The sequence below is a fragment of the Phyllostomus discolor genome, chromosome 5, assembly GCF_004126475.2.
Source record: "Phyllostomus discolor isolate MPI-MPIP mPhyDis1 chromosome 5, mPhyDis1.pri.v3, whole genome shotgun sequence".
In the NCBI taxonomy this organism is placed as follows: Eukaryota; Metazoa; Chordata; class Mammalia; order Chiroptera; family Phyllostomidae; genus Phyllostomus; species Phyllostomus discolor.
The window spans coordinates 20,672,684-20,685,261 of NC_040907.2; the positions used below are offsets into that span (position 1 = coordinate 20,672,684).

Below are 12,578 nucleotides of genomic sequence, written 5' to 3' on the forward strand. Positions count from 1 at the left end.
TTTCTGGTCAGATATTTTGTGGGGTCTGTTTAATCATTTTCCCTTCTCAGTGCGACACCCCAGTGAGCTGACACCTGTTTTTGGACCTCCCCACACTTCGGACACTGCAGACCTGGAACTTCAGTGTCATGGATGAGGGCTGGTCGCAGGCACCCTCGTCCAAGGTCCGAGGATGCAAAGGGGCCTGGAGAGGTCTCGGGAACGTCTCGGCCACTCTGTGAGATGCCAGCACTTAGGGCTGGGGCTCAGGGGCTGAAACCACTGGCCGAGAGTCTTCAGTCTTCTCATCTGTCACTATTTGCCACACCTTCTCCCACACTTCCTCTGAGCGCTCAGGTGGGCGGGTCTGGCGCAGAAACAGGCCTGAGGAAGAGGAAGAAGACAGGTTAGAAAGTTGAGCAGAGAGGAGAACTCCCTGGGGGAGGGAGGGTCACCTTGCCACAGTCGCAGGCTCTGGGGCTCCACGGAGGGCCAGAGGGCCGAAGGATTGAGAACGTAGAGCGGGTTCCTGAGTTTCCGCTGCTCTTTTGACTGGTTGAGCCCCGACCACAAGGAGTGCGTCTGAGTTCTGACTTCACACAGGCATCTGGAGGGAGGGAGGGAGGAAGTTTCCAGACTCAGGTATGTGCTCTGGGATTCTCAGTAGGGTGCCCGCCACCCTGGGGCAGTGATTCCTGCAAATGTTACCGCCAGTCAGATGCCGTGATGGGCACTAGAATAAAACAGAACAAGACAAAGGCCTCCTTAAGGAGTTCCACTTGGCTTTCCCTGAAGGTGTCAGGGAAGGTTAATCAGGCTTGTGCCGTTTTCGCCGGTTCCAGCAGCAGAAGTTCACCAGGTGTTCACTTAGGAGGGGGAACGGCGGGTGCGGAATGGAGAAAGTGGAAAAGGCCCCCACGTGACTGTTGATAGGTCAGGACTGGTGAGTTTTTTTTAAAAAACGGATAAATGATGAAAGTGGAGATAATGAGGGCAGTGCGGAATGTGAGCGATCCACAGGGGAAGGAATGTGAGTCTGGACTGAGGATGTCCCAAAGAAGGGGCCTTTGCCAGGAGAGGACTGGGCTAAGAAATTTTTAGGAGAAAAATTAATGAAGGATGGGGGAGGGAGGTAAACAAGACAACAACCTCTAACCCGGATGACCCACGAGTGGCGTTAGTAAAGTCAAAGCGGGTGGCGGGCTAGGCAACGAAAGGTAGCTCTCATCTTCCCGGAGAGGACGGAATGCTCCCCACATGTGAGTCTTAAGAAAGACGGCTTTTCGGCACTCACTGGGAGCCAATGCAACAAGCCAACCCAGTAATAAAAATAACCCACTTGTGTGCCCACTACCTGCCAGGCACTGCATAGCACATTCCATGCTTCAACTCCACTAAAGCCTCACCACCAACCCTCCCACCCCCCCATGGATTATGGCTGGGATTATAATCCTCTCCTCGCTACCGATGAGTAAACTGAGGCTCAGGTTTGCTTCTGATTATCCAGCAGGTGAGTGATGGAGTCGGAATCTGAGCCCAAACAATTGGACGCAGCTTTCAACCTCTTGCTTCACTAGACTCAACACACTCAAGTGGTAAAGAGCCCCAGAAATGATTTCTTTTTGCAGCAACCTTATCTTTCAGTCCTTGTTTTTAAGCAGGGGGTGCAACTGCTCTTGACTATGGATGGCGTGGGTAGGGCCAAAGGGCTGGCCTTGGACCCATTCACCTCTGGGTTAAGGTAGGGGCATGAGTGAGACATGGAGGTAGGAAAGGAGAGGATACCTGGAGTTTTCCTAAGAGAGAAACTCATCTGAAAGGGGAAGATGTCTTCTCAGGAAGCAGGGTGCTGATGCAGGAGGTATCTGACCCTGTCCTGTCCCCCGACCCGCCTTAACACCCCCATAGCTCACCTCTCCTTTTCGCTGTTGCAGAGGAAGGTGCCGAAAGGCGAGGCATAGGCGTGCTCAAACAGTGCCAACAGCAGCCCCTCCCCAAACTCCAGCGACAGTGGGAACTGGCGGCCCAGCTGCCACACACAGTCCAGGAAGAGGAGAAAGGTGGGTGCCTCATGCTTGGAGCGGGCGTGGGAGAAGGCCGAGTGGGCACAGCGCAGCTGGAAGGGGTGGCCAGCCTGAGGAGGGGCAGAGTGATGGGCACGAGGAAGAGGGGTTTTGGGATGGAGGGGTAGGGCTGGGCTGGGTGGCCACTTACCTGGATCCACTCCCTCTCCACCAGTTCCTGGAATCCAGCCATGGTCCGGCTCAGGGGGTCCAGGATGAGTTGGGCCAGCGATGTCACCAGCAGGGTGCTGTCCATGCCTTCAGCTCCATGCACCAGAACACAGGCCCCTTCCCTGTGAGCCCAGGGCTTGTCAACATTGGCTAGTCCTTCCCTGCCCGAGGTGGCCAGGCCAGGAATAGAATTGGTGTAGTTCTAGGCTGTATTTACTTACTGAGAGATGGTTTTGTGTCCAAAGATTGAGAGCCCCGCCCATCCCGCCCATCCCGCCCTGTTCTTACCTCTCCATTCCCTGGGCTGCTAGGCAGGCAGTGCTCAGTGCCTCCTGCACGTGTGCCAGCCAGCGGCAGCTGTCTAGCCGACTAAGCCACTGGTCCATGCTCTGTTCCAGGTCCCCACAGGCCTCCACCAGGCGCACAAAGCTTTCCTGTAGGTGTCGACCCCTGCACGAGTGGGAGTCTGTTAACCCCTCCCCCAGGCCAGGCCCCAGTGAGCACAGCCTGGGAACAAATGCTCCAGACCAAGAAGAGAAATAGAACCCTCAGAGGAGTGGGTCTGACAAGAGGGACCCAGGACCCTTTGGGGAGCCCACCTAATCTAATGGAAATGGCTCAGTATCCTTGAGGATTCCCTAATCTGATGCAGGAGACCCATTATCCCTTGGGGAGACCTATTCTGTTTCGGGGGACAAGCATTACCTGGGGAGGGGTCTCACAGCACCCTGGGGAAACACAGAATGCCCTGGGAACCCACCAATTTGATGGAAGTATCACAGTAGCTTTGATGTACCCCAATATGATGGGAGTCAAATTGGCTGCCTGGGGAGCCTCATTCTGACAGGAGAAACACAATACTCTAGGGATTCTGGTATTTGCTCCTACTTCCCCAAAACAATAACCTCCTGCCAGAAAATCTTTATTTTTAATTTTTTAAAAAGATTTATTTATTTTTAGAGAGGGAAGGGAAGGAGAAAGAGAGAGAGAGAAACATCAATGTGAGGTTGCTGGGGGTCATGGCCTGCAACCCAGGCATGTACCCTGACTGGCAATCGAACCTGCAACACTTTGGTTCGCAGCCCGAGCTCAATCCACTGAGCTATGCCAGCCAGGGCTTCATTTTTAATTTTAATTACAGTTGATATACAATATTAATTTCAAGTGTATAATGCAGTGATTAGACTTTGATATAACTTACAAAGTGATCCCCCCATAAGTTCAGTGCCCACCTGACACCACACATAGTTATTACAATATTATTGACTATATTCCCTATACTGCATTGTACATCCCATTTTTATTTTATTTTACTTTTATATTTTACTTGTTGATTGTCAGAGGGAGAGGGGAAGGAAGAGAGATATACAGAAAGAGAAATGTCAGTTTGTTGTTCCACTTACTCATGCATTCATTGGTTGATTCTTATTTGTGCCCTGACAGGAGATTGAACCAGCAGCCTTGGTGTATCGGGACGATGCCCTAACCCACTGAGCTACCCAGCCAAGACTTACATTCCCCTTTTTAAAACCCTTCAGTAGCTCCCCACTGCCTTTAGGACAAAGTCTAAGCTCATAGTCAAGGCACTGAAGATCTTAGCTCTGGCCCCTGTCACCTCTTTAGCCCCACTCTACCTCCACTCTACACACGACACCCCCACCACCCCCAGTGTTACCTGCAGATCCCCAAACAGGACACTCGAGCAGGCTCCCAGCTCCGAAACACCTGCAGTGCTTTCCACGTGGAATGTCCTTCTCCCACCCTCCGTAACTCCTCCTCGTCGCTCCAGTCTCAGCTAACACACCCTATTCTCAGAGCATCTTTTGTTAGACTACCTACACTACGAGAGGGGCGGCTCCTCTGTGCTGCCACTTATCACACTGAACTCTAACTGCCCACTGCCTGTTTACTGCTGGTCTCTTAGCCATGTCTGGGCTAGCCACCATCTCAGCCTTTGTGCTCAGTGTTGGTTGAATAAATGAGTAAACAGAGCTTCGAATTCTGGTTAGGGGAGCAGTGCACCAGTGCACCCTCCTCAAAGCACAGAAACTGCTGCTCAGGACCTTCTCTGGGTACTACCTTCATCTGGAGACTGAGGGGATAGGTCCTCAGGGCAGGGGCCTGGGACGGGGGGGGGGGGGGGGGGGGGGTGAGGTTGCTCCTGGAAGACAATTTTCAGTCTAATGTAAAGAGAAATGTTTCCTGCAGAGTTGGAATGGGGCTGTGCAAGGGGGGATGCCCACCTGGTGGGATGGCTTCAGGAAAGGCCTGACAGTCCTCAAGGTACCTGTAAGACAGCCCTTCCCCTTCTACTCCCCCTCCCCCATCCATGAAGAGTCCTGAAGGAGAGCCTGGGAGAGTATGGGAAGCCCCTTACCTCTCCAGGGGCCGGTGCAGCCGTTTCCAGCCAGGGTAGGCAGCCTTGGATTCCGTGCCACCGCCAGTCATGCGGGCCTGTTTGGCGGTCTGGGCCGAGCGCGTATCCACGATGAAGCCCTGGGCCCCAGGGCGAGCCCCCGCCAGCACAGCTCCCAGTAGCTCCTCATCCTCAGCGCAGCGCAGCTTCTTGGGTCCGATCAGGGGCTGGCTGGAACGTAGCAGTGCCTGCAGACAGGAACCCAGCTCCAGAAGCCATACCTACCAGCCATGGCTCAGGGACTTCGCTCAGAGAACCCATGGGCCGGGTCTACAGACTGGAGCGGGTCAGAGCTGGCAGGAGTGGGCTGGGGCACACGGGCCTTACGAACGGAACCACCAAGCCTCAGACCGGGTCTGGTTTGCTTGTGACGGGACCGGAGGCGCGGGGGGGGGGGGGGGGGGGGGGGCGGGCGGGCACGGGAAGGGACTGGAGGAGTAGAGCGAGAGCGGGTCCTGGGAAGACAGCACAGAGACTAGACTTCAGGGGCCAGGGGGCGGGGCCAGGGAGTTGAGACTCCGAAACCCGGGAGAGGGCGGGGCCGGAATGGGGCTGCAGCGGCCCATTGCATAAAAGGGCCCAGTAGGGACGCGGTTGGTCCTAGCGGCGAGTCTGGGGAGAGTTGGGGCTCACGGTTCCGCTGCGAGCATGGTGGTAGCTGAGCACAGGGAAGCGGCCTCCCTGGCGAAAGCGGGCGCTGCGTGCCAAGGCAGCGTCGTCCACAGCGCGAGGCACGATCACCACCCGGGGGTAACTGGGGCACAAGCTGAAGTCCTCGTTCACCTCGCTCAGCCTCCACGCGTCGGTCTGCGGCGCAGGGAGTGGTCAGGTCTAGAGTACCCTGTGAGGGCCACTTCCCAGAGCTCCTCACAGGCCCGGCCCTTCCACAGCCCCATGTCCCCACGAGCGCACTCGCCTCGAGAGCTACTCTCTTGTAGTAGCTTTCCAGCGGGTGGAAGTGCCAGGCGTCGCCCAATCTCAAGCCCTTGGGACGATAGAAGAACGGATAGGAGGTGATGACTGATTCCAGGGAGGACAGCGCCTGGGGAAGAAAGTCAGGGGATCTGGGAAAGGTGGAATCATCTCATCCGTGACCTTCCAGCCCCTTGACCCCGCTGCTCCTGCCTCTCCAAGCACTGCAGACTACTCCGCATCCCGTAGCCATTAGCTGTGCCGCGGGACAACACTGGCAGCTGAATACACTTGCTCAGTAGTCCCTGTTCACTCTCCTTGTTGCAAGAAAGGGGTAGTTTGAGGACCTCGGATGCACCCGTGACGTACCTCGATGGAGCGGGCTACGTCCAGCGTCGCTTCCACTCCCTCTATGCGCAGCTGTAGCACGCGCAGGTCCTTACAGCGCAGTGTGATGGTGCCAGAGTCACCCGCGACCCTGGGGATGGACGGGTTTAGGCTTAGTATCCCCCGCTATGCATTAGGGGAGGAGAAACCAATTTCATAAAATTGTAGCTAATGCTCCAGTTCCATCTGCCCTTGCCCCTTCCCCTCTCCCCGCGGAGGCGCGAGGTGCCCAACTCCGGGGTCGCCCCTGCCTAGCTCACCGTTTCTCGATGGAGTCGACACTACGCAACAGCAGCAGCCACAGGTCTGTCGCCTGGGGTTTTGGAGACAGCAGCAGGTGGTGGCCGGTAACGCAAAGCGTGCCGCGCAGTGCCGGCGCCTCCGGGCCGCTCAAGAGCTCAGCTTGGGCCTGCCTGGTGCGGATCAGTTCCGAAAACTCCATTCCGCCCGCGGTGGGCCTCCGGCCCAGCAAAAGGACAGACTCCAGGAGCGTCAGGCAGGGTAGAGCGCGGGCCCCGAAAAGGACAGGAACTGGCTGGGCAGCTGTTAAGGAGGCTCCTTTGACCAAGGGACCACATAGTTTCAAAGGAATTTCCCCCTCTTATTGCCAACACCTCTTAGCGAGAACCGCAGACAGAGCTTGTTAAGGAAACGTTAATTTCGCCACCTGTGAAATGGGGAGAATAATCTTGCTTAAGCCCTTAACTTCGTGCCTAATTCGCAGGAGGCACTCAATATTTTTTCCTTTTACTTTTTTTTGCCTTTTTGTTCCTTCTTTTCCCCCAGAATGTCTCACAAAACAGCAGAATGTACCTCTGAAGACTGGAGGCAAAACGATGCTAGCTCTGTAAACTGTCTCTTCTCGTGCGAATCCATGAACTGCCACAGGAAAGGATATTTTTTTTATTTTTTTGGACTGGCTTGCAGGCACTCCTGTTGACTTAAAAAAGAAAGAAAAATGCCATCCCTTCTCCTGGACCCTGGTGGAGGTGGTGGAAAGTGTGGGTGTAAATAAATGGGAACTGCCTACTTCCTCCTTTGCATTTGAGGCTGGGTGGGGGAAATCTCTTGATCCACCTTAAATACAAGCAGCTGTGTGGCTGGCACCCCTCCCCCACCACAGCTGGAAGTCCCTGCCTGAGGGCGCCCTCTGTGGTGGCCACTTCTGGTTTAGTCCTGTCCTCTGGAGCCCCACCTTCTATCACTCCATCCTTTGACCAAATACGAATTGTCCGTACACTGAGCTGGGCTCTGTGTTTAGTGCTGGAACCGAAGAAGGATGACTGAACTCTGTCCACAGTGTTTTCAGTCTGGCAAGAATCACACTTCAACTGGTAATTTACTTGAGATTAAACGGATTTGCTGGAGGACTCATCAATCTGTCCATGCAATTATTCTTTCATTTCTTAAACACTGATGCCTACACTGTGTTCATGCCTATACAGTGTTAAGTGCTGATTACTAAGAATAAGATGGACGTCTGCCTTCAAAGAGCCTTCTGGTCCATTAGGTTCCAAGCTTGTGTGTGAGAGAGAGAGAGAGAAAGAGAGAGCTCGCCTGCCTGTGTTCTTGGGTGCTCAAAACCCTTCTTTCAAATTTAAAAAAAAAAAAAAAATCAGGCCCTAGCAGGACAGTTCAGTTGGTTACAGCATCGTCCTGGTACACCAAGGTTGCACGTTCCATCCCCGATCTGGGCACATACAAGAATCAACCAACGAATGCATAAAAGAGTGGAACAACAAATTGATGTTTCTCTCCTTCTCCTTCCTTTCTCTCTCCAAAAACTCAATCAATTAGAAAAAGTCATAGGTGGACTGCCATAATATAAACACAAAATTGGAAATATCCTATGAAAGGAACCAGACATAAAAGTACAAATTGTAAACTTCCAGATCAGCAGCAAATGCTGGGATGCATTTATTAGAAATGCAAATTAGCCCTGGCTGGTGTGGCTCCGTGCATGGAGTGCCAGCCTGTGAACCAAAGGGTCCCTGGTTAGATTCCCAGTCAGGGTACATGCCTGGGTTTCAGGCTAGGTCCCTCATAGGGGGCGTGTGAGAGGTAACCACACATTGATGTTTCTCTCTCTCTCTTCCCCCTCTCTAAAAAAAAATAAATAAAAATCTTTTTTTTTAAAAAGAAATGCAAATTATGCCACCCCTTCCCCCGTACATGAGGCCCAGCCATTTTTTTACAAAAGACACTTTTTTATGTTTTTTTTTCCCCACAATTTTATTTACTTATTTTTAGAGAGAGAGGAAGGGAGGGAGAAGGAAAGGGAGAGAAACATAGATGTTTCTCATGTGTGAGAAACATCTCACATAGATGTGTGAGACATACATCAATAGGTTGCCTCCCCCCACACCTCTCTCTCTCTGGCATGAACCCCAAAGGGGAGGGGGAGGAATAGGCCCGTCACCGAGGCCTGTGCCCTGACCAGGAATCTAACCAAGACCTTTCCCTTTGCAGGACCACACTCAACCAACTGAGCTATGCTGGTTAGGGCCCAACAATCTTTTTAAAACAAATTTTCCAGGTGATGCATGCTAAAGTTTGAGAACCACCAGAAAGTATTTTTTAAAAGGGCTAAACTAATCTGTGCTGAGAGAAATGAGGGTAGTAGTACCCTTCAGAGAGCTGTGACAGGCCAGGAGCACAAAGGCTATACCAGCCTGCACGGTGGCAATGCAGTGCACTGTTGCTTGATCTGGGTGCTGGTTACAAGCATGTTTAGTTTGGGGAAACTCATCCAGCCATGTGTTTATGACATGGGAATTTTTCTGCTTGTATGTTATATTTCAATACAAAGTTTACAGAAGGGAGCTGCTCTGGTTGAAGCCCTGGGAGGGGTCGGGAGGGACAGGCCTAGGAGCCTGTGCATAGCTGTGTCCTCAGCCTGCACAGAGTCCCTGAAAGACTTCCAAGGGAACCTCAAGTTCCTTAGAGTGTAGCTTGAAGATCTGGCCCAGCAGAGTCAGTGACTTATCCAAGGCCCCACACGGCCAGCGCCAGAACCCAAGTCTCCTGATTCCCGAGCCAGGGCTCTGGACACTTCCTTTGCCGAAGGGCCAGTGGCATGAGTAAGGACGAGGGCAGCTTGTCAGACTCCTATCCCTCCCCACTCCCTTACTTGGGTCTTGGGAAGAGGGCCAAGATGCTGGTGTTGGTGAGGCTTTTCTCATCCTGGAGCAACTTCCTTTCTGGGAAACTGGGTGTCTCCTTCTGAGCAAAGACAATAAAATTCATCCAAGGGGCCAAAGGAGCAGGGCTTCTCCTGTCCCAAACGGATAGGTATCACGTGGCTCCAGGGTTAGCAGTGCAGGAAAATCCCAGCCCTGGCGCACTCTGTCTCCCACACCTCACTCACTCGGGCAAACTCAGCCTCCCCAACCCACCCCGAACACTCACCATCGCACACTCCCCGGCACCCTTCTTTCACCCTCAGCTTCTGCCACCTCTCCCTGGGCAATATTGCCAGCCTTTCCCTAATTCCAGAGCTGCAGCCTTGTCCTGTCACTCACCCCAAACTTACCATGTCCCTGGGCCCACTGAAATTCCAGGCAGTGGGTGAAGAAGATGAGGCGGATGAGGAGGGAGAGAGCCTGGACTCTGTGAAGGCACTGACCGCCAAGCTGCAGCTGCAGACTCGGCGGCCCTCGTATCTGGAGTGGACGGCCCAGGTCCAGAGCCAGGCCTGGCGCAGGGCCCGAGCTGGACCTGGGCCTGGGGAACCTGGGGCCATCTGCGGCTTCAACTCAATGGACTCTGCTCTCGAGTGGCTCCGTCGGGAGCTGGTGAGTCTGGTGGGGTGGGCAGCCTTGCAAAGGGCCTTAGAGATAATCCTCTAAAACCACAGGTGTGGGGTGGGGATGAGAATACACCCCACCTCCAGCAACTGCCCATTCTTGTGGCTGTGTTCAGGGGCTGAGGGGCCGGGAATGCATTTGTTCAGTGTTTGATTCAGGGAGACTTGCTGAAGGATCCCATTCAATCTACCGACCCGGTGCTTCTGTGGTTAAAGGGACAGAGCCTGCCCTTCAGGTCACCGGTTGTAGATGGGGAGGGCATGAGCTCCCCTACTCTGGGAATTGCTGTACCCAAAGATACTGTGAAGTACAAAATGAGGCACTGACCACACTGGAGGCAGAACCTGAGGAGGTCAGTGTTGAATAGGTGGCCCTTAACATGTGTAAGTGTCAAGAGGCCCAGGCTCCCAATTGGAGATTCCACTTCATTATCTGGAATGGGGCCCCGGGCACCTGTGTTTGTTTAATAATGGCTTCTTAGCTTGGTTTTAGAACCACCAGTGTGGAGCAAGCACAGAGAAATGGGGAGGAATTAAGCTGCAGGACACAGCCACAGTGCAAAGACCCAGGGTGTTGACGGGAAGGGAAGAACGGGCGAGAGCGGCTGAGGGCCGATGCGACCCGCTGATGCCCCCTCTCGACCACAGAGGGAGATGCAGGCTCAGGACCGGCAGCTGGCGAGGCAGCTGCTTCGCTTGCGGGCCCAGCTGCACCGGCTGAAGGTGGACCAAGCCTGTCACCTGCACCAAGAGCTGCTGGACGAGGCCGAGCTGGAGCTGGAGCTGGAGCCATGGGCCGGCCTGGTCCTGGCCCCGCCGCTGCGGCACCTCGGCCTCACACGCATGAACATCAGCACTCGGCGCTTCACCCTCTGCTGAGGAGAACCTGCGTGCCTACTGAGCCAGCGGCTACCCTTTCCCCAGCCCTCCTGGACGGAGGGAAGCGAGGGGTGCCCCAGAGGCGCCAGCACCTGGCACGGATGGGGGTTGGTGGGTACACTCACAACTGGGAGCTTAAAGCACCAGCCAGCATCCTCTTCCTGCTGCTGCCCCAGCTGTGTGTGGGGGTGGGGAGGAGGCGCTTACAGACCCCCAGGCTCTTCAATAAATGCCCTCTCTGCTTGCCATCAAGGTCTCTTTTCATTTATTCGGGCCAAGGTCTCTGAGTGTCTTCTGTTGCTGGGACCAGGGTTTCCATCGCAGGACAGAAGGCCTGGGTTGGGGGTGGACATGAATTAATGGACCCCCATCTCCTCCACAGCTGTAGCTCTAGCTATCTATGTCATCAAATTCGGAACTGGGAAAGAACTTAAAATCTTAAATGACCCCCATGGAAGGTGACTTGGATAAACCAGCAGCTGAAGAATGCAGCATCTGACAGACCCCAGTTCAGAGCCAGCCCCACCGTCTACTTCTATCAGACCCAGAGGAGGTCCCTTAATTTCTGAATCTGTTTCTTTATCTCTAAAACGCAAGTGCTAATTCTCACTTCCCACAAGTAGGTGGACATGTCTTACGTGCGATAAGGCACAGTAAGCACTCAATAAATGTGAACTATCAATTGCTTATTACCGTCATCGGTGGTCGTACCACAGTGCAGAGGCCCAGAGATTTCCTGTGTGGTGCTTAGGTTCATAACAAGGGAAGCTGGCTGAGGCCTGTAGCCCAGACTCTGGGCTCCGTGTCACTATAGTTTTTCTGGGTGTGTTTTTTTTAAACTTTGTATCTCTTTGCTTTTGTTTCTGTGTTACCCTCTTTGTCTGACTTTCCAACTCAGGCTTCCTCTTCCCCCCACCCGTTTCCTGTCCCCCCTTGGCTCGGCAGCTGAGGTGCACACAGCATCAGCTTCCACCTCACAAACCCCAACAATGCTTTGTGGGCTCCCTTCCCCCAACCTGCTCACTCAGTGTAGCTCTTGGGTTGGTGACGCATTTATACTTTTTTCTGGGAGGGGTTAAGGCTCTTGGGCCTAATAAAGGCTACCAGCAGTTTTTCATAACACGGATGACCTGGCCCTCAGCCTATGATGGGTGCCAGCCTCAGTGTGTGGCCCCAGGTTAAAGAGAGACTCTTGGCCTGCTTGCTGTTTGATACAAGGTTCCTGTCTCCTGCCTATAACAAGAAGTGCTGCCAGTCTGCTGCCTGCAGCTGGGTGCCCGGGGAAGGGGGTTTGATCTGTCTTCCACCTGCTGCAGGAAATGGTACCAGGCCCCCACACCTTTAACAGGGCCTGTGGCCTTGCCTCTACCTGAAGTAGAAGTGACCCCCGCTCTCCAACCATAATTAGTGAGTGTAGTCCCTCCGCCGCTTCCTTCAACAGCTTGTTGTCCAGCATTCTGTCTGTTGGAGGAGTGTCAGTCAGCCTACCCTCTGACTGTAATGAAGCCATTGTCCTCTGCCCTGAAATGATGTAGCTGTTATTCTGGCTGCAGCAGTCCTGTTAGCCTGACATCTGACTATCCCCAACTGCTTAGCAGGGACCCTGGACTCTCCTCTGACTCTGAAGTGGTGTCCCCTTTGCCTCAGACTGTGGCGAAAGGGTGCTTCAGCTCTCGGACTGTGATGACAGTGCTTCTCGCCTTTCTCTGGCAGCAGAGCATGTGCCTGCTTGCCCCTGCTCACTGGGGTTTAAAGCTGCCCTTGATCTCTTGTCCAGGTGCACCCTGAAGGGCAAGGGGGAGATTCCACAAAGTATCCTCCCTTCCCCTCCAAGTGCCACCCTCAGCGTGAGGGCTAGGCCTGAAGAGGTACAGGACCCTCAGGGACTGAGGGATGGGGGGCTATGGTGGCAGGAAGCTTGGGGTGCTGGAGGCTTGTGGTTGGGCTGCTGGGGCCCGGTTGGCTG

The 12,578-nt window shown here is 54.0% G+C and overlaps 2 protein-coding genes across 3 annotated transcripts; one reads left to right on the top strand and one right to left on the bottom strand.

Moving 5' to 3' along the window:
- LOC114496656 (myotubularin-related protein 9-like) lies at positions 1 to 6,653 on the bottom strand. 2 transcript variants are annotated; one of them, XM_036025696.1, is made up of 10 exons: positions 6,189 to 6,653; positions 5,911 to 6,019; positions 5,546 to 5,614; positions 5,263 to 5,436; positions 4,591 to 4,817; positions 2,502 to 2,663; positions 2,194 to 2,335; positions 1,893 to 2,113; positions 435 to 586; positions 1 to 363 (listed from the first exon to the last, which is right to left on the bottom strand). In XM_036025696.1, exons 1-10 carry the CDS (start codon positions 6,368 to 6,370, stop codon positions 233 to 235), a joined length of 1,569 nt encoding a protein of 522 aa, XP_035881589.1. In that variant the 5' UTR covers positions 6,371 to 6,653; the 3' UTR covers positions 1 to 232. The 2 variants fall into 2 exon arrangements, with proteins under 2 accessions (XP_035881589.1, XP_028368083.1); XM_028512282.2 differs by having other exon boundaries at positions 5,546 to 5,671; positions 6,189 to 6,652.
- Positions 6,654 to 8,912: 2,259 nt separating this feature from the next.
- Positions 8,913 to 10,840, top strand: FAM167B (family with sequence similarity 167 member B). Its single transcript, XM_028513983.2, has 2 exons — positions 8,913 to 9,722; positions 10,382 to 10,840. The coding sequence occupies exons 1-2, from the start codon at positions 9,462 to 9,464 to the stop codon at positions 10,610 to 10,612; spliced, it is 492 nt and encodes a 163-aa protein (XP_028369784.1). The 5' UTR covers positions 8,913 to 9,461; the 3' UTR covers positions 10,613 to 10,840.
- The last annotated feature ends 1,738 nt before the right edge of the window (positions 10,841 to 12,578 follow it).

What these genes read in the sequence shown, in the direction of transcription:
- LOC114496656 (XM_028512282.2), bottom strand. Translation starts at nt 6,370, where the DNA reads ATGGAGTTTTCGGAACTGATCCGCACCAGGCAGGCCCAAGCTGAGCTC. An exon ending in GTCGACTCCATCGAGAAACG is followed by an intron (nt 6,020 to 6,188) that starts GTGAGCTAGGCA and finishes GTCCATCCCCAG; the next exon opens with GGTCGCGGGTGACTCTGGCA. An exon ending in ACGTAGCCCGCTCCATCGAG is followed by an intron (nt 5,672 to 5,910) that starts GTACGTCACGGG and finishes TTTCTTCCCCAG; the next exon opens with GCGCTGTCCTCCCTGGAATC.
- FAM167B (XM_028513983.2), top strand. Translation starts at nt 9,462, where the DNA reads ATGTCCCTGGGCCCACTGAAATTCCAGGCAGTGGGTGAAGAAGATGAG. An exon ending in AGTGGCTCCGTCGGGAGCTG is followed by an intron (nt 9,723 to 10,381) that starts GTGAGTCTGGTG and finishes TCTCGACCACAG; the next exon opens with AGGGAGATGCAGGCTCAGGA.